This window comes from Pleurodeles waltl, chromosome 7 (assembly GCF_031143425.1).
Source record: "Pleurodeles waltl isolate 20211129_DDA chromosome 7, aPleWal1.hap1.20221129, whole genome shotgun sequence".
NCBI classification, from domain to species: Eukaryota; Metazoa; Chordata; class Amphibia; order Caudata; family Salamandridae; genus Pleurodeles; species Pleurodeles waltl.
The window spans coordinates 477893456-477919299 of NC_090446.1; the positions used below are offsets into that span (position 1 = coordinate 477893456).

Genomic DNA, 25844 nt, shown 5'->3' on the forward strand with positions numbered 1-25844 from the left:
GTTAACTCTGACTGAAGCCTTCGGGTGGCTGCATGTACTCGCTATCCAGGCTCTGAACTGGGGCCCCAGGCCGAAGTGCCCCAGAGTTGCCAGGAGATGTGGCCAGTGGACACGGTCGAACGCCTTTTCAACGTCAATGCTGAGCAGCATCAGTTCCCGTTCCGAGCGTTGAACTTCATTTAAAGTGTGCATGATCCGCATGGTGTTGTACCTGCACTGCCTGTGTGGGATGAAGCCCGTCTGGTCCGGGTCCACCAGTCTAGGCATCTGTGAGTTCAGGCGGAAAGTCAGGATGCCCATAAGAAGTTTGATATATCCACATTAAGTAAGGAGATAGATCTGTAAGACCCACAGTGTGTGGGATCCTTCCCAGCCTTTGGGATGACCACGATGGATGCATCTAACATGGAAGGCGGTATCGTGTCGGGGCCCGAACTAGCGCTGAAAAGGCGAGTCAGTATCGGGGCAAGACTATTGCCGAAGGTTTTGTAGAACAGGCTGGGGAAATCGTATGTTACTGGGGATTTCAAGGTTTCCAACCTAGCTATTGCGGAGATGACCTCTTCTATTTGGATGGGGGCCAGGAGTGGGCCGTCTCTGCCACCGAAGGTTTAGCTATGCAGGCTTGGCTGAGATACTGACGAGTGGCATCCAAATTGGATGGTTAGGGAGAATACAGGTCCTGATAGAAGTCTGCTGCTATCTGTGTATCGCTAACCACCTTGGACCCGTCCTGGGCCTTGATTGTCTCCACCATCATTGATTACCTCTGGGCTCGAAGGCTATTGGCCAGGAGGTGCCAAACTTCTTCCCCCCCCATATAAAAGCAATGGTGCAGCCGAAGTGCCTCGTATTCCGCCCTGTCAATGTCTAAACTCGCAAGCTGCGCCCCGGCTGCATTGAGCCGTCTCCAGACTTTCGGGCCCCAGTTCTCTTGTGTATCCTCTGGAGTTCTGTAACCTCCAGCTGTAGTTGGGCCCTCTTCACTCAGCAGATATGCCATCTTTGGGCAAATTCTCAGCTGTGGAGATTTTAGAGCAGCTCCCTTTCAGCTTCCATGCTGGGTCCCACAAGGGTCATCCCCAACTTATTCAATTTGTACGTCGCCCCTTTGGCGAAATTGGTGCAGTCTTTTGGTTTTCAGTTTTCATTCTATGCGGATGATACCCAGATCATTGTTTCCATCTCAAATGACTGGGAAGAGGTAGCAGACAGGTTTAGGATGTGTATGGGAGAGGTCAGCAGACGAATGAGGGAGAACTGGTTGAAAATGAATGGGGAGAAAATGGAGATTATGTTGTTCCACATGAATAGCTCTCTCTCTCTGGAATAATCAATAGTGGCCAGACCACTTTGGTATGCTATCTGTCCCGGTTAGGGCGGCCAATATTCTGGGTGTGATGTTTTGACACCTAGGTTAGCAGGAATGTGAGGTTGTGTTTTTGGATGATTGGAACTTTAAAGAAGATATTGTTTTTTCTTCCTAAAGAGTTTAGTGCTGCAGTGGTCATTTGCTTGACTAAAGTCACCATCTTCCCAGCTTTCTAGAAACACACAGAACCGAATAGAAAAACCTAATTTTGTATCACAGTTTTCTAAGAGGTAGCCTGTTTTCCTTATTTTTTGTGCTCTCAACGTACTTCCAATTTGTGGTTGAAACCAGTGTGAAACCCATGAATGATCCACAAAAGCTATAGATTTCTGAAAAATAGACAAAATTCCAAATTCAGCAAGAGGTCATAAATGTAGATTCCACAAAGTTTTGCCAAGGAAAAATAACTGTTGAAATAAAGAAATAATGAATAGGAGTAGGAAAAAATGGGTATTTGTGACAACAATTTTATCTGTGACTTTTTGTCACAACAGCAGATTGACAAAAGCAATATACCATTACTTCTACTAGACCTTTCTAGTTGCGGGCATTAAGCACATAGTCCCCTCATGCAACGTTACAGGTAAATGGCACCCTCCACTGGGCTTCCAGAAAGACCTCAAGCAAGTGTTCCCTGATTTTTGCAGAATATGACTGGAAAAACTCTAGAGGGAATCCATCCCACCTGGGGTCTTGGATCTATTAAGTGCCTTTATGGTGGTCCCCAGCTCTTCTCTCATAATTTCCTCCTCCAGTTCCTGCCCTTGCTCCTGCTGTAGCCAGGGTAGTCCACTCCTTGCCAGGAACTTGTCTCACATTCCCTCTGTGTCTTGGGGGTCTGTGCAGAATACCACCTTAAAGTGCTCCAGAAAGGTAGCTAGTATATCCTGCCATTAGGTCTGAAGTTCACCATGAGCATTTTTTAAATATATTAAAAGAGGTATCTCCATTTTGCGTCTAAGAATCCGAGCTAATAATTTGCTCAATTTATACCCTTCCCTATGCAGGAGCTGGCAATATCCTTTTAGTCCTGACTTATCTAGGGTATGGCAGGTGCTATGGATTTCCCTGTGCACTCGCATCATTGCTGCATGCACTTCAGGTGAGATCACCACACTACATTGGAGGTCAGCTAGTTTCTGTTCCTGTACCTTGAGGTTTGCCGCCAACCGCTTTCCCACTCCATGAACTGTGCCCATACATTCTCCCCTCATTATTGCTTTGAGAGACTCCTGCTCAACTGCTCTAGTGCCCATAGTACCCCAGTTGTCATTTATATATTTCTGTAGGGACGTCACCAGACTTTCCCAACAGGTAGCATCAGCCAGGAGATCATCCTACATCCGCTAAGCCTCAAACCCCTGGGTGCGTCCCCCCATTAGCGCACAAACAGAACAGGGGCATGATACAAAAGAAACTGCCCTTGGTGTTTCACTGCAGTCAATCTAGTGTGATCCATGCCCCCCACTAGGAACCTATCCAGATGACTGTAGGTGTTATGTGTCAGTGAGGGGTAGGTATACTCCAAGCCTCCCAGATGTAGGAACCGCCAACCATCCAATAGACAAAACTAGTGATTGCTGTTTGGAGTGTCCCCGCCATCAAGGGCTTGGTACCGTGCCTTGGCGGATGCTGATCCTCCTCACCATTCAGTATACAATTAAAATCTCCTGCCCAGAGTATGGCTAAGTCCACACCGTCCTCCAGAAGCCCCTGCATTTTACTATAGAAATGTCGGTCCTCAATATTTGGAGCATAGGAATTCAATAGAACATCCAGGGTGCCCTGCAACAACAGGTAGCATCCCTCCACATCCACTTCGCTATAAGTGTGCCTTAAATGGACCACCAGGGTCATTCAGACAACCGCCCTTCGTGTATGAAGAGTAAGAGGCTGAGAATAATTGTCTTTGCTATTTCTTATTCAGTTTCTGTATTTCAGGGCCCATGAGGCGAGTTTCTTGGAGACAAGCTATTTGTACTTTATGGCTTCTAAAGAAGGAGTGGTCTCTGTACTGCTTTCAGAAGTCCTGCAGCCCCTTGAAATTCTAAGTAATTATATTGTATTAATCAGCCATATGGCCAGAGTGGTGAACATTGTGCCTCCCCCATGATCGCCTGGGCATTCCCTCACTTCCTGCACCCCTCCTACAAGGGGACCAATGTGTCATCTATAGACCTGCGCTGAAATAACAAACAGGGGACCCCCCCAACCCCGGAGTCACAACTCAGATTAACAAACTCAACACCCCCATCCCAGATGAACAGCATATCAACAATGAACTATACTGTAAAACCAACAGTATTCCTGCTGTCAGGACCCACAGCCTATCCCCTTCTGCCCCAACCACTTCCTTCACCAACATGTGGAGAGGCATCGCTGATACCCCAAACAGAATATAGTGCCAACACACACAAAAATCAAAAATGCAATACTGTGGATTCGGTGGGCCTATGCACATCTGTGCCCCAACATGAGCCACCCATCCAGTGAAAAGGAAAGCATTACCAATTAGTCAGCTTCACCCGTGCCTCAATAGTAGAACAACCTTTCAAGCTTCAAAGTCAGCATGTGTTGGTGAAACCTTGGGAGTCGCTTCACTTTCCACCTGCTCCATCGGACCTATGGCTGCCAGCGACATTGTACCATGTTCCTGAATGAGTACCTTGGGGGGGGGCTGTCCTCCAGATAGGACCGCTCGCTTCCAGGATCAGTCTCCATTCTGTTCCTCCAAGAGGACCCTCCAGAGCCACTGGATTCCCTGGGTCTAGTCCCTCGGGTCCCGGAACCCCCTGTCGGCACCTTGTCCCAGATCTCCAGCAACTGCCAGACATCCTCAGGCTGAGCAAAGAAATGAGAGCTGTCCCTGGAGATCACCCTCAGATGGGAGGGATACAGCGACATGTAGAGGATGTCCATAGCTCACAGTTTGGCTTTGACTTCAAGGATAGTTTGCCAGGCTCTCTGCACTTTTGTAGTGTAGTCGGATAAATGGAGATTTTTTGATTCTCAAACCATGCAGTGTCTCTGGCCGCATGAAGGATACAATCCCTGTCTTCATAATTCAGGATGCTGGCAATAATAGCCCCGGGCAGCCCTCCAGGGCAAGATTGTGCCACCAGGGCCAGGTGCGCTTGTTCTATGGTGAACATGGGGGACAAACAACTTGGTTTTTAGATGTTACAGATGAATTTTTGAGTAGCACCCTTCTCTGCTCTTTCCGGGAACCCCAGGAATCTGACATTTTTGCAGCGTGACCTGCCTTCCGCATCTTCCACCTGCGCCTCCAAGGTCTCAGATCAGGAAGAGCCCTTCGCCATCCATTTACGCAAGGTAACCACCTCTGTCTGAAGTTCCCCTATAGTGCCCTCTGCATCCTGCACCTTGTCAGACACTTTGTGGTGGTCTGTACGCAGTAGGGTGACCTCAAGGGCCACACTCTCAATCTTGTTTTCTAACACAGTTTGAGTTCCCTGAATGGCCGCCAGCAGGAAGGCTCTTGAAGGTTCCTCAGCAATGGATTCAGGGTTCTAGTCTCCCCTGCCTGCAGTCTGACAGGTATGCCGCTGTGTGGAACATAGACCGGACTCGGACCCATGCAGACTAGTAAAACCTTGCCTGTGCATTCTGATTCTCTTCATCTTGGGCTCCCCTGGTTCTCTGGAGTTTGTGACTCTTTTAGTGGGGTGACCCACGTCAGGGGCCTGCGCCCCTCCCATGCTCTTGCAACTCCCTGGCCTGAGGCAGGGGAAGCATCATGGGTGCAGAGAGTGCTTCTTGTTCCTGGTCTCATGACTTGTGGGATGAGGGACATGAAGTTGATGACGTGAGTTGCAGATCAATTCATGGTCACAGTGTCGCGATGATGCAGGGCTATTTAGGGGGGCCCAAGTCAGAGCCTATTCCTCTTTTGGTGCTATTGCAACTCTGGGACCAAGAACTGCCACCGCTTCCAGGAACCTGCTCAGCTACTAACATACCGCGGCTGCTGGACTTCGTCAGCCGGTGCCAGGGAACCATACTCCCCTCTTATAAGAGTACTTTGGCTGGTCCTCACAGCCTGGTGGAGTATTCTTTATCTTGGCCGGGCAGCTTCAGAGCTGCTCCTGGCATATGTCATTGTTTGACTGTTGTTGAGACCTAGGACCTGATGAAGTAATTCTCATCACTGTTGGGTGGTGCCACATCAGCGCCGCCACCATTGTTTGATTGCTTTTGAGGCCGCCATTCTTTAGTGTGCTCACTTGTGCAATGGGGATGGGGTCAACCACCCTTACCAAATACGCAGTCCTCTTTCCCCCACAAAGGCAACAGACTCAACCTTTTGGGTTAAAACATAGCAAATTTACTTCACACGAAACAAGGTGGTATAGCAACCACTGCAACGAATAACATTACACAATAAAAGAATATAGCAAAATACACAGCAAACGTGAAAACGGAATTGCACATATCCTATTTACATCCTATTTGGGAGCAGCATAGTGCAGAAAGACCATGTGAGATAAAGTGACACATCAAGCATTTCTGACAGCTCCAGAGACCACATAGCGCATTGGTCCCTGCTGGGTCATCCCGCGACTCTGGGTCATGCCCCACATAATCTCCTGGGTATCCGAGGAAGGGCTAGAAGTGTAGGGAGACCAGCAGATGACCCCCCCTTCCAACCAGCCTCACCCCAGCAAGGCTTCTCCCGAAGGAGGCAGCCAACTGGGTAAATTAGTGCCCTCAAGAATCAGTGCCATCATTCGGCTACACTGGGCTCTAATGTAGACATGTTGGGGTGGGTGAGTGGCAAAACTCAGTCTGCGACTTCTGTGTTGCATCACATCAGGGGACAAGGATGGGGCCACCAGGCGCTAGGCTACTTTTAAAGGATCCTTCTTTGCCCCCTCCCCTTCGTCGCATACCCCATGACCATTTCCGGTCATAACTAATCTTTCTGCACTCTCCACGCTGGAGCAACTAATGACACCCACCAGAAAATGGGGATGAGCTTGTAGCCATGATTGCTTTAGTGGCCTTTGGTCCAACACAGTATTTCCCATAACTGTTGTGCGGTACTGCATCAGCACAGCCACAATTGTTTAACTGCTTTTGTGGTGGAGTATTTGTGTTCCCTGGCTTTGATTGGTGGCCTCGGGCCAAACAGAATAATTCCCATAGATGATTCCTTTGGTTGCCTTGGCCAGGAGGAGGAGTCTGCATTCCCTGGTGGTACTGCATTAGGTAGGCCACTAACCTTGCCTTGATATACCTGGGTGGTACTGCATCAGCGGGGCTGCCATTGTTTGGTTACGTACGGGCCTGGTACCACATCAGCAGAGTGGCCAATTGGGCGATTTGAGGAGAACCCTAAATCCTCCAGTAGGCCAGTTTTCCCATTTCTGGTCCTTGTACTCTGAACTGCACCTTTCTACTGCCTCCCCCTTCCCGGCCTCTTAGCACATAAATATACAAGTCACTATAACCCACTTCGCCAATGAGGGTTCTATTCTGTGTACCTCAGATTTCACACACACGCACAGACATCTGCAGTGATAGCATTTGCCATCAGAGGTTTCATAACTTAAAAGAGTACATTTAATACCAGTTAGTTTAAATCACATTTATTGTTCAAGCGCTTTATCTTAAATGCAGGTACTTAAAGGTGAAAAAAAACAACAACATATTAAGATTATTTTGTTCTTTTCTTTGTAGCCACCTCTTTGACTCTACCACCAGACTCACTGACCCCCACCCCATGTCACTCTTGATCATAGTTCCCATACATTTAAATGCACTTAAGTGCTGTATGTAAATGAAGACAGGCAGGAAACGTAGTTGCCCTTCCAGGCCATCTTCATTTACAAGTACATGCATAGCCATTTGCGGCCCCTTGGGAAACCATCCATGGACCCCCAGGGAGGTGCTCCCCACAGTATGAAGACCTCTGCGTTAGACTATACTGTAGCTGTTTGGGAGGAGCAGTAATGGCCGGTATAGGCAGCAAGATGATCTTTAAGTATAATTAGTGCTGCCGGCTTTCTGGTATTTATTTTTTGACATTTGCGTCTATATTTATCCATATTTATATTTTGCTAATTTTATATATTTTTAATTTGGATTTCATGAGAAAATGAAGCTCAAACTAGTATATTGCCTCATTTGTTTAACCGATAAATGTACATTCTAATTTAAATTCCTTACAGGTTTCAATGATGTGGCAACCAATATTGATAAATCAATGCACTTATATGAAAACATGCACATTTTTAGTATCAACCTCTTGTGCATATCTACTACTTTTTAATGCCTCATTACTAAAATGTATTTATTTTTTAAACCCCTTACTTTTCAATCTGCACAGCTATTGACCTGGCAGTCATGACTGGCAGCATTTGAATCACTCAAAAATAACTTATTTTCTGTTTTATTCACATAAAGAAATAAAATACAGACAGGAAAATAAATGTTTTTCTGCAGGTATTTACCTGTAAGAATCAGTAAAAACAGCAGAAAACAGGGAGCCTTAAGGATAATGAACTGGTGTGGCCCATATGCGCTGAATGACGTTAGAACATCAGCTATGATTCATTACATTTTTGTGTCTCTTATTAAAGTCTTATGGTACTTATGTGATGGACCACAACAGTATTCTCTCGTAATAATGAATGTCCATAACTATGATGTCACGATTCAGGACTTTGACCATAGAAAATATGACATTATAAACTTAAAATTGATGAAAATATGCACTGGCGTCAATTATGTCCATGTGATATAGATTCATGAGCCCGATCCATTTTTAAATACACTTATCATTAGCTTGACTGGGTTATTTTCATTGTGGGTCTCAAACAAGCTGTCTGCATACTTCATAACATGCATATTCAGATTGCACAACAACATCTTTTCCTGTGATTATCAGCAGAACTGAAATATAAGTCTGACAGTTTTGTTTAACACAAAGCACTTCTCCCCCATGAGCAGGGCAAAGTACAGGTCTGTGGTAAACCAGATTTGCCTTTTTCATATATAGTCCATTGAACTAAGCCCTTGTGTTATATCTTTAAGGGATCTAACCCTGTGGACTTAAAGTATGCCCCTAAGATACATAACATGGAGTTCCAATGTCGGCTTCAAATGTTTTGAGGGGCACCTTGAGTAGTCTTGAACTTACACACTCAACAGAACCATCATTACAAACATATAGGGAAGTCTGTTGTAATTGTGGTTAAAATACTGTTCATATTCTTTTGTAATGGTCAAGGCAAAGTCACATCCAAAATGCTTTGGGTTTTATTACTTTATTAAATGCCACTGCACAACTAACCTGAAATTAGTGTTTTCCTTTTACTGCCTGCATACTACATCAAAAACATTCTCTTTCTCTCTCTGTCTCCATCTCTCTATTTATAGTATATGATATGTATAATATGTAAGGGCCTTGGTTTGACTTATACTGGGTGCTCCCTTGTGTCTGGACAAAGCTATACCCCTCTGAAGAGCTCTAATGAGAGCGAAACACGTGTCAGGGGTTGCTTTACTCATTCCAGGTTGGCTTGGATGGTATTTGACCAGTCCAAAGCTGTAATACTGTGGCTAGAGTGGTAAATGGCTTTTGTCATTTTACAGCTCGGCGAGGATGACACTGTGTCAATCCTATGCTTAAAGATTTTGCTGTACAAATGGCAAAAAACTTTGTCACTATCTAGCTCGGCGAGGATAGCACTGTGCTGATCCTATGCTTAAAAACTTTGCTAGATAAGCAGATATTTGAGGTGAGCAAATCTAGAGTGTTGCTGGTGTTGCAGGGTGCTCCTCACTAGAGCAGCTGTCCACCTAAAATTGGGAACTTCCCAGAGTTCTCCTTTGTTTTTTGCACACATATATATATATATATATATATTAAAATCACTTATGTCATTAAAAAATACGTTTAGGGGTAAGTACGGTAGGGGTATGGGTAGTAAAGGATTTTATTGTTCAAGGATGGACAGGGGTAAAAGGTAGTAAGGGCATTCACTAGGTTTAAGGGATGGATTAGAGTATAAGGTGGTAGGGGTTTTAGGGTTTAGGGGTGGGTAGCAGTAGGGGTAAGGACAGTAAGGAGTTTTTAGATTTAAGGGATGGGAAGGAGTAAATGGTGATGCCATCTGACGAATTACCACAAAACCTTCAAAAAAAGGTTCATCCTTCTCTGCGCTTTCCTGGGAAGTTTTGGGGTGATCTGTTAAGCAGGGGCCGAGAACAAGAGGAGGAGGATCCCAACATGTTTTCCCCAGGTAATTTCACATAAAACGCATGAACTATGTTACACTTAATTTTGCAAAAAACTAGGGGCCTGATTTAGATCTTGGTGGTAACTGTCCTACTCTAAACATTTTGACGGAAAACCCGTCTGCCACCATGACGGTCTGTTGCCCTATTTAGATGTTAGCGGGAGCATAGGCAAAAGACTGCAGATGATCTGCATCATTACCAAGAATTGCTACCCGCTTTGACGGTGCCCTAGACTAAAGCGGCTGGCCGTGCACACCAGCAGCTTTTACTGCTGAGCCAATCACAATGTGCATTCCTGCCAACACAGCTAAATGTCCACACCTGAGCTGGTGGATTGGGAAAGATAAAAGGATGAAATTCACTTTTTTCCACTTTTCACATTTCCTGCATCCATGAACCCGGTCATACAAGTCCTCCCACTGCTGCTGCTCCTGGACCAAGAAGAAAGCCAACCCTGTTGTTGCCGGAAAAGAAGGTAAATCACGGTCATGCCTGTTGTCCTCTGAATTGTTGCTGTACAATAGCACTGGACTCATGCATGTGTAAATATTTTTTGGCAAACAACCCCATATTGATGTACAATGCTTATGTATTTAATGTTGTACTTAGAAAATGTATCATAACACACCTCGAGATATTAGTAGCACCCACCAGTCTGGTAATAACTGCCTTCATGGCAATGGACATCTACACAAAAAGTCACAGCAATCACAAATAGAAATGTATGCACACATGTGTGTGCAATAATTCCTCAATAAAATCGAAATCATTAACTGAAACAGTATACCCAATAGGAACTACTCAATCCCATGATAATGTAGCAATTCCACTTCAATGTGCTACAAGTAGATGTACACAGAATGCACTACCAATCTTACCTCTAAACTACAAACATGGCGTAGATGTATGAAGGTCACACGTCTCCTTGGTGCGTGCAGTGTATCACACACATTAGATGTCACTGAACTGTAAAGTGGCAGATTCCCTGTGTAATGCATATGTGCATATGATTGACACATCCTTTAACAAAAACACACATGCATTCTGCAGTCGCAATAACAGAAAACAGATTTAATTTTGGTGTAAGTGTCCGGTAATAAAATAAACGTCCATCACAAACATACAACACTAATATATGCATTAAAATAATAAAATAACTATAATGCACAAACTGTGCTGGTCACTGCAACAAATGGGAGTAAATGCATGGCACACACGTTAACAGAAATAGCATTATCAGCAAACAATTAAGAACAATCATTAAATAAGGCCAGAACAAAGGTATTCTCAAAATAATAATGATTTATAGAAGTTAGATAACCATCTCAGAAGTCCATGAAAATAAAAACTAAAGCCACTAGGCAAGCAGTATGTTGTGTGGGTGCATGTCCACAACTTGCCATCTAATGGCACTGCCAAAATAAACCTCCTCTGAAACGGGCATCTATGGAGCTGAGAGCAGGCACCTCAATGATGTCACTGGAGGGGGGGTCCTAAAGTTTTGGAGGGCTGGGGTTGGATTTGGGAGAGGTGGGTTGGGACATGGAATGGGAGATTTTGGATTTAGAAGGGGTGGGTTGGTATTTGGAAGGGGTGGTTTGGGATGTGGAAGGAGTGGAAAGATGTTTGGGAGGGATGGATGTATATTTGGGAGGGGTGGGATTGTGCTGTGGAAAGGGGGTTTGGGATGAAGAAGGGGTAGAAAGATGTTTGGGAGGGGTGGTTTGGGATGTGGAAGGGATCAGTCAGGGAAAAAAGATCTTCTTTGGGAAAAGGGGTAGGATGGTTGGCAGGAAGTTTGGGGTGGTATGTAGATGGAGTGGATGTGCATGTGCCTGTTGAAGGTGTGGGTGCCTGAGGTTTCGGTGTATGTTCTGAGTGTTTGGCTTTGAGTTTCTTACTGGGTGTCTGTTATGGAGGTGAGTGTGGGCGTTTGTGTTCAGTATGTGTGTGTGTGGTTGTGTCTTGTGGTGTGTGCTGTTCTGATGTCTGTGGGTGTCCTTGTGGTGTGTCAGTGTAGTGGTGGGTGTGGTGTCTGCGGGTGTGCTGATGGTGTGTATGTGTTTGGTGTAGTGGTGGGTGTGGTGTCTGCGAATATGCTGGTAGTGTATGTTGGTGTAGTGGTGGGTGTGGTGTCTGAGTGTGCAGCTGGTGAGAGTGGATTTCTGTGTTGTGGTGGGTGTGGTGTCTGCAGGTGTGCTGGTGGTGTGTTTGTGTCTTGGTGGGTGTGGTGCCTGTGGGTATGCTTGTGGTAGTGGTGGGGTGTGTGGTGTCGGTGTAGTGGTGGGTGTGGTGTCTGCAGGTGTGCTGGTAGTGTGTGTAGTTGTTGGTGTAGTGGTGGGTGTGATGTCTGCATTTGTGCTTGTGGTGTGTGTGTTTGTGTCTTGGTGGGTGTGGTGCCTGTGGATATGCTTCTAGTAGTTGTGGGGTATGTGTGTGTCTGAGTTTCATGCTATACCTGTGTGAGGTTATGCTGCTTGTGGTTATTGTAGTGGGTGTGTGCAAATGTTTGTGTGTACCTGGAATAGGACTGGGCGGAGGGAACTTGTATAGGGAAGGGGTGGTAGTCTGGATTTGAGGTGAGGGTGGGTGGGAAGCTGTGCCAAAGAGGAGGCCAGGCCCTAGAATGACTGCTGTAGGCCAGGGAGGGTACAGTGAATGCCATCCAGGTATGCCCGCAACTGGGTATTCTGTCTGGCCAGCCCCTGGGTGGCACTTAGTAATGTGGTCTGGCCTACAGTGATAGTCATTAAATGATCTACGGCCTCCTGACTGAATGCAGCCTGGGTCGGGGGGAAGGCACCCACAGCAAAAGTAATGCCTCCCCTTTTAGGGGACAGCTACAGACAACCTGAGGGGGCAAGAGGGAGGATGGAGATTGGAACATGGGTGGCAGACAACGACTCAGGTGTAACAGTCGCTTCAGGGTCTATTACCACTAGGGAATTCTCTTCAATGGAGGGCTCTGAAGAAGATGTAGAGTCCCCTCACCCTCCATGCCACTGGCTCCCTCAGTGTCCATGGTGTCCACACCTGAGCCAGAGTGGTCAGCTTCCTCCCCGCCGACGTGGTTGCTGTCACCATCGCCTTGCCCACACAATGCTGAAAAGACAGATACAACAGTTTGAGAGTATCTGTGCAAATACAGTTGGACATGAACTTTGATCACACATTTGCTCAAAGTCTAGACATTCCCCATGCTAGCTCATATACCATGTATGCCTTTGTCTTTTATCCACTTGTAGTCCCCTTCATGACAAAGGGCTTTGACTGCATGAGTGAATGCCTTTAGACATTTCTAACCCACTGCAGTACAGAGCTAAAATATATTCACCCTTCCAAAAGAGACATGTGATGGGCTGAAAATTGACTTCTCAAGATGTGATCCCACAACATCTTTGTGATTTAACCTCCCATCTTCAAACGTCCCTTTAAGTATCACATTTCAAACCATCATTGATTGCTCAACTGGACCAAACTAAGGACACCAAAATATTGTTTGGGGACGTGCAATTCTCTAACCAATGTGGACACATTCCTGTCTGTTGCAATCAATCCAGTTTGGCATACAATTTCACTTTGTTTCACTCCGACTGGCTTACATTCACATTTGTGAAAGACTACACATCATGCCAACCTGCTACTGTCCACAAGAACTGACTAGACATTTGCTGTACAAAAAGGCTTCAAACATGTTCCAGGTAAGGAATTATGCCAGTGTACACAAGTTTGCAGTTAATTTGTACCAGATGCTCTTTATCATCTTGCCATAGCACCAACCTACCATGTGTCAAGTCTGATACATCAGCTGCATCATACGTGCACAGTTTGCCATGTCACCAGTAATAGGGCCTACATTACCTATTCAAGATTGTGATGGAGCACCCCACCTGACCCACTGGGGCATGGTTGGTCCAACTGTCCCTCATGACATAGAGAAAATGGTGGTACCTCTTTGTTCACATGCAGCCATGTGTCGGCTCACACCAGTACTTGGCTTGTGATGAGGAACCAAGTGGCTACCTTTAGCACAAAGCAATACACCAGACCCAGCATTAGACACTGTCTGATTAACTTACATCTCCAGAAAACCTCATGTGCATTGGAAGTGTGTAAACTGTCATGTTGGTGCCATACAACATTACTGGAAAATTAAGAAGGTTAAACAACAAAAATAGCTACTGACAATAACTTACCCCTTGATGCTGCTGTTGGGACCTCAATTGCCCATCATGCTCCAGGTAGGCCACTGTAAGGATACGGGCCATTAGGGGGCTCAATATGTGGCATACCTGCTTGGATCTGTGGGAAGGCTGCAGGAGCTTGCCTTCTGCAGACTTCCACATTGAGCATCACAGGTCCTCCCACCTCTTCCAACAATGCAGGCTGCGCTGCTTATGGATCCCCAGGTTTTGCACCTTCTTAGTGATTGTCTTCCACATTTTCCACTTTTGATGTGTATTGACCTGTATGGATGATAGATAAGAACACAATTTTGTTGCATCACTCACATGCATTCACCAAACAGTAACTTCATATTTTCCTAAAATATGTAGCGGTTCCTATGAAATTCTGATTTGCAGTGATCATTTTAGAACCTTCAACACTTTCCATCTTATCATATTACCAATTCAGATCCAAAATATCATCTAGGCTAGGGCTATGAAACATTTCCTGATGTGAGACTCACTCCTGATTACTCACAATCATTGTGAGCTACTAAAGGCTAAACATCCTATACAATGCTTGCACATAATTCCACGCACAGTTATATTGGCTTCATGTCTGCACTCCTAAGAATCAGAACTCATGGTCTGCATCTCATACAGTGACTAAGGGCAGAATGGAATGGCAGATATGTGTCAGCAAGAGCAGGGATTTGGGGGATATATGAACAAGTGTGTGTGTAGGAATGGAACATACTTGTGTGGATGATTGAAAGCCTGTGGCATTTGAACTTGTTGAACTTGCAGCACAGAAAATAATTTTTTCTTATATGTGTCACCATGACATGCAAGAAACCATAAAGAGCATCATATTCCACAATATGGTTTGTAATCCCACTCAACAGGACAGCATCAGACAACTCAATACTTTAAAACATTTTCTTCCACTTAACATCACTATCATTTTGATTCTGGCTGTATGTTGTCACTCATACTACTGGTACACTGTCTAATGCGAGTAAGGTGAATGCAGTTTGTCAGATGAGACTGGAATTGTGAGTTACATGAACAGATATTACAGCTTATCATTTCAGGTGACTTTACAATTCCGTGCACAGAAATTTCCAACAGTGGCAAACAACATTATGTCCCCAGCTAAATCATTCAGTTCACTACACTCCAATCTCAACACTTCACCCATGAATAAAAAGGGACAAATTAGGCTGTGAACCAAAAAAAGAACCAGTTAGTTAGTCAAACATTTCCAATCAGACATGTACCTATTCCTCTTGGGTCCCATAGAGCTGGTTGTACAGGAACAGGTAACAACAGCAAAAAAACGAGGAGGTCTTTTTGGCTGCAGTGTAAGGAGGCAAGTGAGCTGTTTTTCAATACACTGTGTACAAGTACACAGCGGACGGGATCCCTGATGGAGATGAGTCATTGTTTTTTGTAAATCTTTTTATTTAACATTGCGTGGCATACAATACATGTAAACAATGGAAATATCATGATGGGCAATGAACGGGTGTGACGGAGTCCAAAGTCTTTCCAGGACCTTTTGTCTACGGATCCCTTCTAGTTCACTTCTACCTACCCTCCTCCCGCCAATAGTTAGGAATTCAATCTCTACCTTTCTTGTGCCCATTTCCTTTTCCCCGGCACCCTACTTCTGCTCATGCACCCTGGGTTGCGTTCCCTTGTCCCCATATCTTATCCCATTTTGCTGGGCACCCCCCACTTTTGTAGACCACTCTCTCGGTCCCGCAGCACCAGTCCATATCTGCCACCCAGTCTGCCCCCCTCAGCCGTTGGGGAGCCCCCCAAGCTCTGCCCACATTCCTCTTAGCCATTCCTGCGGCCATCCTCAGCCATATCATCTGGGTTTTATTCCACTTCATTTCTCCTGGGATCGACAGGAGTAGCCACCTACGCTCCTTTGGGATCGAGATTCCCACCACTCGTGACATGAAGTCCACAACTTCTGTCTAAAGCAAATGTATCTGAGGGCAGGACCATAGTATGTGATAGAATGTCCCCGGCATCTCGCACCCTCTCACACAGAGATCTGATTGGGTGCGCCCCATCCGCTGCAGTAGCACCCTGGAGAGATAAAACCTGTGTAGTATCCGAAGCTGCATCCGTCTAAAGCGGGACCGAATTGCAGTTTCTCCAGCACCTTTCAGCGCATCTGCCCAATCTTCCCCATCCATGGGACCTACATCTTCCTCCTATGCCACCCACAGTCGTTCATTGGGGTTGGGGGAGTTGTTGGAGAGCTTCCTATAAATTATTGAAACTGCCTATTTCGGTAGTGGCTCAGCTTGGATCCTGTCTTCAAGTACGGTTGTGTCTAGAAAGTGTTCCCCAATATGTATGTGGCTACGCAGTGCATGGCACAATCGCATGTATTTTTATCTTTCCTCCTCCTGTAAGGCAAATTCCATCTGCAGGTCCTCAAAAGATATCACAGCATTGTCCCTCCATACATCCCCCAGGTGTTCTATCCCAATCAAGGCCCATCTTGAGAACCCCCGCACCTCACTCACTTCCTTCAGGAAGTCGTCAGTTCAGAGTGGAGCATGAGCCGACACCACCCCCTCCTCCCCAAGGTAGTGATTTGCCTCTCCCTATGCCCATACCACAGTCAGGGTGTGAGTCAGTAAGTCCTGGGCCCTCCACCAGCAATATAGGACTCCCTCATAACCCAAGGCACCAATTGCTGCCCAATCGACCCTACAAGCTGGCTCCCCAGGTCCCAAGATGGCCCATTCATTGATCACCACCATCTGGGTCACCCAGTAGTACATCTGGGCTTCGGGAATAGCCAGCCCTCCATCATAGACCCACCTCTGAAGCTTCCTTAGTGCTATACGGGTGGACCCCCCCCCCACAACCGTGATCTAAGGGCCTGATCGATTTTTCAAAAGACTCGTATGGGGATCACCACCGGCATGTTCTGGAACACGTAAAACAGTCGGGCAGTGTCATCATCTTGTATAAGGCTGCCCAGCCCATTAGTGTCAATGGTAGATGTCGCCAATGTTCTATGTCCCTCTCCAGCCTGTCTACCTGTGGGGTCAGGTTCATTCGGAGAAATTCTTGGAGGTCTCTGGTTATGTAGATCCCCAAGCATTTGAAACCCTCAGGTGCCACAGGAATGTCTTCTCGGAGGGGCATCGGGACTCTCTCTCGTGTCATGGGGAACAGTAGAGATTTGTCCCAGTTAATGGTATACCCGGAGTAATCTCTGAAGGTGCGGAAGATTTGTAATAGCCTGTCAATGGACGAGCCGGATACCCCAGACCAAAGGGTCCTGCCGGATCCAGGCTATCATTGGCTCCAGGGCCAATTCAAGCAACATAGGGGAAAGCGGGCATCCCTTTTTTCGTACCCCTTTGCAGTGCAAAAGTGTGGTGGTGCACACTGTTTACTCTCACCCTCGCCAGTGGTTTCTGGTGTAGCAGCTTAACCCAGGCACAGAACCGTGGACCCAGTCCCAGTTTACGAAGTGTGGCGAACATATAGCCCCACTCCAGACTGCCGAATGTTTTCCTTGCGTCCAAGACGAACAATGCTGCCTTGGAGACCCTCAGTGACTGTGTCACATGAAGCACCCCATACAGTTGGAGGATATTGAGCCGGGTGCTTCTCCGGGGCATAAACCCCGATTGGTCGTGGTGTACAATGGAGATGATCACCGTTTTCAGCTGGGTGGCCATCACCTTGGCCAGTACCTTCGCCTCCACGTGTAATAGAGATATGGGCCTATATGACGCGCATTGCATTGCCTGCTTCCCCTCCTTAGGAATGACCACTATAGTTGCTATCCTTTGACCTTCTGGCAGTTGCGGCGCAGTTAGCGCCTCAAGGTACATTTGTGTTAGATGTGGGTCAGCCCTGGTTTTCAGCCCCTTGTAGAGCTCCACTGGGAGCCCTTTTGGGCCTACTGCCTTTCACGCTTGTAAGGCACCAATTGCCTCCTGTATCTCCTCCGCCGTCAGCTCACCTTCCAGTGCCTCCATTTCTACCTCGGTGAGGGGCAACAGGACTACGTCTTTAAGCAGGTTATCACAGTCGTCATCTGTCATACGAGTCTTGGAGGAATATAGCTTCTCATAGTAGCAGGCGAATACCTCTGCTATTTCTGGGCTCGATCTCTTGGACCCACCCGATTCGTCTAGTACCTCGCATACTCCCCTTTGTTTTTGGTCTCTGCGGTCTAGCCACGCTAACAGTTTGCTTGGCTTGTCCCCAATGTCATATAATCTCCTTTGAGTCTCATCCTCTGCCAGCTCACGTAGTTCAGTTTGCTTCGCTATTAGGCGTCAGTGGAGTTCCTCTGACCTGTCGCCTGGGACTTGGACCTCTAACGCTCCTACTTCCTTCTCTAGGGCTTATCCTTTTTCTTTCCCCCTATCAGCACCTGTAGTGAAGGACCACTTTAAATGCCTCCCCTAATGTACATCTGGAGGACATTACCCCACATTTTCTTTAAAGAAGAGATCCGTCCCCTCCCATAACTGTTCCCCAATTACCTGGTCCCTCAAGTACCATGGATCTATTCTGGGTATGGCAGTATAGTCCGTCCCTTTAAAGTTATCACTGGTGAGTGGTCTGAAATTCCTCGCGCCCGTGCCTGTCTTCCCCAAAGTGACCCATGTATTGGCTATGTGTGTATGTGTGGTATATCCTAGAAAAACTGCCTTGTGGGGCGGAGTTGTATGTGTATGCCCATTCTTGTGGCTGTAACGCCCTCCAGATGTCTACTGGTCCTATCGCCTCTATGAACGATTTCAGTGGTCCCCCCCACAAGGGGCGAAAGATTTAGTCTGCCTGTCTGCGTCTATGTCTGTCACCGCATTCATGTCTCCTCCTATGATGAGGATCCCAGCCAGCAGATCCAACATTTGAGTTCCAATGGCTGGCAACGCCACAGGATGTACACTGAGCATAGATTCAACATGAGCCCCTCCCATTGTCCTGTGATAAAGGCAAATTGACCCAAGGGATCTACCCAGGAGCGTATTAGTGTGAAGGTAAGTATTTTCATAAGCAGGATGCCCACCCCCCTAGCATCGGAGGAGTATCCCGCGTGCACCACCAAGGTGTATCCAAATCTGTTTAGTGCTTTATAATTATTCCCCCTAAGGTGGGTTTCGTGCACCCGGACTACATCTGGAATTGTGCGCCTGAGATGCTGTAAGACTATCGTCCTCCTAATTTTACTCCCCATCCCATTAACATTCCAGGACATAATGCTCAGTCTTTTATGCGAACTACCGGCCATCATATGCAGTTGGGTTGGATGCTTTGTCTCACTCCCCCCCCAGTCATCGGCTCTTTGCCTCTGCAGTTGGGTGCCCTCTGTAAGCCTCGACCCCTTGATCTCAACTTGTGAATGCATGCGCCTAACATTTGAACTTGTATACTGAACTTCCCTCTCCCTCACAAACCCCTCTTCCCTCCCTGCTGCCCTGCCCCACGGTGTAGGAGGCTGGCCTTTTGGTTAGGTGTACATACACTGAACTGTTTTGTATATTATTATCTTATGAAAAGTACACAATGACAAAGTAGTAAGTAGTTACAAGTACTTATCCCACCGCTGCACAACCAATGTAGGAGGCTGGCCTGGCTTGTAGTGGGTACCAGAGGTACTTACACCTTGTGCCAGGTCCAGTTATCCCTTATTAGTGTAGAAGAGGTGTTTCTAGCAGCTTAGGCTGATAGAAGGTAGCTATGGCAAAGCAGCTTAGGCTGAACTAGGAGACATGTAAAGCTCCTACTATACCACTGGTGTCATATGCACAATATCATAAGAAAACACCATACACAGAAGTGCTAAAAATAAAGGTACTTTATTTTTATGACAATACGCCAAAAGTATCTCAGTGAGTACCCTTAGTATGAGGATAAGTTATATACACAAGATATATGTACACAAACCAAACTTAGGTAAGTAATAGCAAGAAAAGTAATGCAAACAGTGTAGAATTACAATAGATTGCAATAGGAGCACATAGGTATAGGGGCAACACAAACCATATACTCCAAAAGTGGAATGCAAACCACAAATGGACCCCAAACCTATGTGAGCTTGTAGAGGGCCACTGGGACTGTAAGAAAACAGTGAGGGTTAGAAAAATAGCCCACCCCAAGACCCTGAAAGGTAGGTGTAAACTGCACCTACTACCACCAGAGAGCACAGAAGTCGTGATAGGGGGATTCTGCAGGGAGAACAAACACCAGCAATGCAACAACAGTGGATTTCCGGACCTGAGTACCTGTAAGACAAGGGGACCAAGTCCAATAGTCGCGACAGTGTCGAGAGTGGGCAGGAGCCCAGGAAATGCCAACTGAGGGTGCAAGGAAGCTGCCACCGGATGGAAGATGCTTGAAGTTCTGCAAGAAAGAAGAGAGCTACGGACTTCTCCTTTGGAAGACGGATGTCTCACGTCGCGATGAAGCTTGCAGAGGTGTTCCCACGCAGAAAGACTGCAAACAAGCCTTGCTAGCTGCAAGAGTCGCGGGAGAGGTTTTTGGGTGCTGCTGTGGCCCAGAAGGGACCAGGATGTCGCCACTTGGAGGAGGAGACAGAGGGAGCACCCAGCAACGCAGGGAGTCCTCACAGAAGCAGGCAGCACACGCAAAAGTACCTGAACAGGCACTTGGAAGGAAATTGAACCAGAGTCCACGCGAAGTCACAAAAGGGAGTCCCACGACGCCAGAGGACAACTCAGAAGGTTGTGCACTGCAGGAAGGAGTGGCGGGGACCCAGGCTTGGCTGTGCACAGAGGAAATCCTGGAAGAGTGCACAGGAGCCGGAGCAGCTGCAAATCACGCGGTACCCAGCAATGCAGTCTAGCGTGGGGAGGCAAGGACTTACCTCCACCAAACTTGGACTGAAGAGTCACTGGACTGTTGGAGTCACTTGTACAGAGTTGCTGAGTACCAGGGACCACGCTCGTTGGGCTGAGAGGGGACCCAGAGGACCAGTGATGCAGTCTTTTGGTGCCTGCGTTAGCAGTGGGAAGATTCCGTCGACACACTAGAGATTTATTCAGAGCTCCTGGTGCAGGGATGAAGCAGTCTACCCCCAGAGCATGCACCACCTGGAAACAGTCGACAAAGCCGGCAGGATGAGGCAATACAAGGTTGCTAGAAGTCATCTTGCTACTTTGCTGCGGTTTTGCAGGTGTCCTGAGCAGTCAGCGGTCGATCCTTTGGCAGAAGGTGAAGAGGCAGATGCAGAGGAACTCTGGTGAGCTCTTGCATTTGTTATCTAAAGAACTCCCCAAAGCAGAGACCCTAAATAGCCAGAAAAGGAGGTTTGGCTACCAAGGAAGGAGGATTGGCTATCAAGAGAGGTAAGAGCCTATCAGAAGGAGTCTCTGACGTCACCTGCTGGCACTGGCCACTCAGAGCAGTCCAGTGTGTCCCCAGCACCTCTAAATCCAAGATGGCAGAGGTCTGGGCCACACTGGAGGAGCTCTGGGCACCTCCCCTGGGAGGTGTAGGTCAGGGGAGTGATCACTCCCCTTTCCTTTGTCCAGTTTCGCGCCAGAGCAGGGCTGGGGGATCCCTGAACTGGTGTAGACTGGCTTATGCAGAGATGGGCACCATCTGTGCCCATCAAAGCATTTCCAGAGGCTTGGGGAGGCTACTCCTCCCCAGCCCTCACACCTATTTCCAAAGGGAGAGGGTGTCACACCCTCTCTCAGAGGGAGTCCTTTGTTCTGCCTTCCTGGGCCAGGGCTGCCTGGACCCCAGGAGGGCAGAAACCTGTCTGAGGGGTTGGCAGCAGCAGCAGCTGCAGGGGAGACCCCGGAAAGGCAGTTTGGCAGTACCCGGGTACTATGCTAGAGACCTGGGGGATCATGGAATTGTTACCCCCAATGCCAGAATGGCATTGGGGTGACAATTCCATGATCTTAGCCATGTTTCATGGCCATGTTCGGAGTTACCATTGTGACGCTATACATAGGTAGTGACCTATGTATAGTGAACGCGTGTAATGGTGTCCCCACACTCACAAACTCTGGGGAATTTGCCCTGAACGATGTGGGGGCACCTTGGCTAGTGCCAGGGTGCCCACACACTAAGTAACTTTGTACCCAACCTTCACCAGGTGAAGGTTAGACATATAGGTGACATATAAGTTACTTATGTGCAGTGGTAAATGGCTGTTAAATAACGTGGACGTTATTTCACGCAGGCTGCAGTGGCAGGCCTGTGTAAGAATTGTCAGAGTTCCCTATGGGTGGCAAAAGAAATGCTGCAGCCAATAGGGATCTCCTGGAATCCCAATACCCTGGGTACCTCAGTACCATATACTAGGGAATTATATGGGTGTACCAGTATGCCAATGTGAATTGGTAAATTTAGTCACTAGCCTGTTAGTGACAAATTTGGAAAGCAGAGAGAGCATAACCACTGAGGTTGTGGTTAGCAGAGCCTCAGTGAGACAGTTAGGCATCACACAGGGAACACATACAGGGCACATACTTATGAGCACTGGGGCCCTGCCTGGCAGGGTCCCAGTTACACATAGACTAAAACAACATATATACAGTGAAATATGGGGGTAACATGCCAGGCAAGATGGTACTTTCCTACACACAGGACCCCAACACCTCGCTTCACAACTTGGCAGAGTGCCTGTCGCCCCAATACCTTCAAACCAATTTGTGGGTGCGGTCTGCGAGCCATTTCAGACAGCCAGCCATAAGTCTTCGGCTCCGATCTGACCCTGTACATTAATTGCTGTATAACCAGACTGATGGCAGGGGTCAACACTTAGTTTTGCCTGAGGCCCCAGGCCGATATATAGATTTCTGCCTCAGACGCAACCCATCTCTCCTCCTGTTGCTTGGCTCAAGTCCAGACCCCCTGGTCTGATGCACCATCCGGGTTAGACTTAGATTGGTCTCAGAGTCCTCCCCGTGCATTTGGCTGTTCTGAAGTTCCGCTCCGGACCAGATGGGGCTTGTCTGGGCACGTCTCGGAGTCCCCCTCTCTCTCCATCTCTCTCGCCGTTCACGGGCCCGACGAGCACATCGTTCTGTCTTGCACCAGCCCTCTAACCAGTCCCATGTTTCCTCCGGAGACTGGAAGAACCAGGATTTGCCATCTTGCACTATTTTTAGTTTGGCCGGGAAGACCATCATATATTTGATGTCCTTGGCCCGCAGGGCCAGTTTGACCTCCTCAAACTGGTGCCTCTGTTTCTGAACCAGAAGGGTAAAGTCAGTGAAGAAACGTATCAGTGCATTTTCCCACTTCAGGTCACCCCTTGCTCTGGCTGTCTGGAGAATTGCGTTGCGGTCTCTGAAGTTGAACACTCTAGCGATTATTGTTCGGGGGCGCCCATCGGGGCCGGCCACGCTGGCACTCTATGTGCTCGTTCGATGGCAAAGTAGTTTGACAGGCGTTTGGGCCCCAGTTTGTTCAGGATGAGATCCTCTACGAAAAGTTCTGCAGTGTCCTTTTGCCCCTTCGGGGACTCCAGTAATCCTGCTGTTGTTGCGAGGGGGCCTGCCCTCTTGGTCCTCCAAATTTGGGAGGCTGGCCTGGTTTGTAGTGGGTACCTAAGGTACTTACACCTTATACCAGGTCCAGTTATCCCTTATTAGTGAAATGTAGGCAGTGTTCTAGCAGCTTAGGCTATCTAGAGGTAGCTGTAGCAGAGTAGCTTAGTTTGAAATAGGAGACAAAGCTTCTGCAATCCCACTATAGTTACACAGTACTTATACACAATAAAGACAATACTCAGTGTCACCAAAAATAAAGGTACTTTATTTTAGTGACACAAGGCCAAAAATATCTTAGAGACAATACTCCTTCTGGAGATAAGTATTATACACAATGTATATACTAGTAACCAAAATCAGGTAAGTAAACAGTTATAGAATAGTGCAAACAGTAGAAAATACACTAGATTGCAATGGGCCTAGGGGAACACACCGATATGCTAAAATAGTGGAATGCGAACAACGAATTCCCCCCTAGGCAAGTGTAGTGTGTATAGGGACAATGGGAGTGTAGGAAAACACCAAAGGCAAGTAACGTGCCCCACCCCAGAGCCCAGGAACCCAGGCGCAAAGTACAGTAAGTTTCCTCAGGACACTCTACAAGTCGTGATAAGAGATTTTGCAAGAACCAAACAAGACTGCAAGCAACAAACAATGGACTCCTGGACCTGAAGACCTGTGGAGAGAGGAGACCAAGTACAGAAGTCGAAGTCCAGGAAGCACAGGAGTCTCTGCCAACCTAGAAGAAGGTGCCAAAGTGGATTCTCCGGTCAGAAGAAAAGTACAGAAGAGCACCAAAAAAGATGGCTGTGGTTTCCTGCTTGGTGCAGGGGATGTCCCACGTCGAATTGTTGGATCTAGGCTGTTTGCATCACTGGATTCCACCAACAAGCCTTGGTTCAAGCAAGTATGTGGTTTGCGTAAAAAATGAGCTGCCTGGACCCAGGAGGGACCTGGGGGTCTCAACTCGGACTGAGGAGACAGAGGGGGCTCTCAGCACTTCAGAGAGCCCTCAGCAGACCAGCCGCACCCACAGGAGTCCAAGAACACGGGGACAAATAAGATCCAAAGTGCTGTCATTGAAGCACTACATTGGAAGGTCTCATGCCACCAAAGAACAATGCAGGGAGCTGTGCGTCGCAGGATGGAGTCCTGGGGACCTAGACTACGCTGTGCATAAAGGATTCTTGGAAGAAGTGCGCAGAAGCGAAAGGAGCTACAGAAGACACAATGCACAGGGGTGCTGTCGCAGCACGGGGAGGCAAGCTCTTACCTCCACCAAATTTGGACAGCTGAACCTTTGGACAGTCTGGGTCACTTCGGTTCACCACCTGTGTTCCAGGGAGCATGCTCATCATCAGGAGAGGAGTACCGGTCATCGCAGAAGGGTGCCTGCTGAAGCAGGGAAGTGACTCCATCACTCCACTGGAGATTCGTTTGTTCTTCTGGTGCAGGGTGAACACAGGCAGTCCTCAGAGCAAACACACCTTGGAAACTGTTCCAAAAGCTGGCTGGAGCTGAAGTTGCAGGTCACTGGAGTCCTTCTGGATACTTTGTTGCAGATACAGCAGTTCCTGGAGGTGTCTGTGGTTGATCCAACGGTCAGAAGCGGAAGCAGAGGATGCAGAGGAGTCCTAGAGGAATCTTGCAAACCGAATCTGAGGAAACACCCAGAGGAGAGACCCTAAGTAGCCCTGAGAGGGGGATTGGCTACCTACCCAGGTATGCACTTATCAGGAGGGGTCTATGACGGCACCTGCTGGCACTGGCCACTCAGAGGTCTCAGAGGGTTCCCACACTTTGGAATCCAAGATGGATAACACCAGGGACACTCTGGAGGAGCTCTGGTCACTCTGCTTTCCTTTGTCCAGTTTCACGCCAGAGCAGGGACTGGGGGTTGCTGGCCCAATGTAGACTGGCTTATGCAAGGAGGGCACCATCTCTGCCCTTCAAAGTATTTCCAGATGCTCTGGGAGGCTACCCCTCCCAAGCCTGTAACACCTATTTCAAAAGGGAATACATTGTTCTGCCTTCCTGGGATTGAGCTGCTCAGTCCCCAGGAGGGCAGAAACCTGTCTGTGAGGTGGCAGCAGCTGGGGCTACAGTGGAAACCTCAGAGAGCTGGTTTGGCAGTACTGGGGGTCCATGGTGGAGCCCCCAAGGTGCATGGGATGTCCCCCAAATACCAGATTTGGAATGGGGGGACAATTCCACGATCTTACACACCTCACATGGCCATATTCAGAGTTACCATTGTAAAGCTGCATATATGTACTGACATATATGTAGTGCACACATATAATGGTGTCCCCGCACTCATGAACTCCGGGAAATAGGTCCTGGACAATGTGGGGGCACCTTTGCTAGTGCAAGTGCGCCCTCACACACAGTAACTTTGCACCTAGCCTTCAGTAACTGAATATTGGCCGTATAGGTGACTTATAAGTTACCCGGTGCAGTGAAAAATGCCTGAGAAATAGTGTGTGCACTATTTCACACAGGCTGCAGTGG

The 25844-nt window shown here is 47.5% G+C and overlaps 1 protein-coding gene across 1 annotated transcript in view; it reads left to right on the forward strand.

Annotated features, from left to right (window-relative positions):
• Positions 1 to 390: 390 nt before the first annotated feature.
• Positions 391 to 25844, forward strand: part of LOC138246897 (putative nuclease HARBI1) — a 28866-nt gene continuing 3412 nt past the window's right edge. The window contains exon 1 of the mRNA XM_069201643.1: positions 391 to 449. Within this exon, the coding sequence (XP_069057744.1) occupies positions 391 to 449 (59 nt within the window). The remainder of the gene's footprint in view (positions 450 to 25844) is intronic.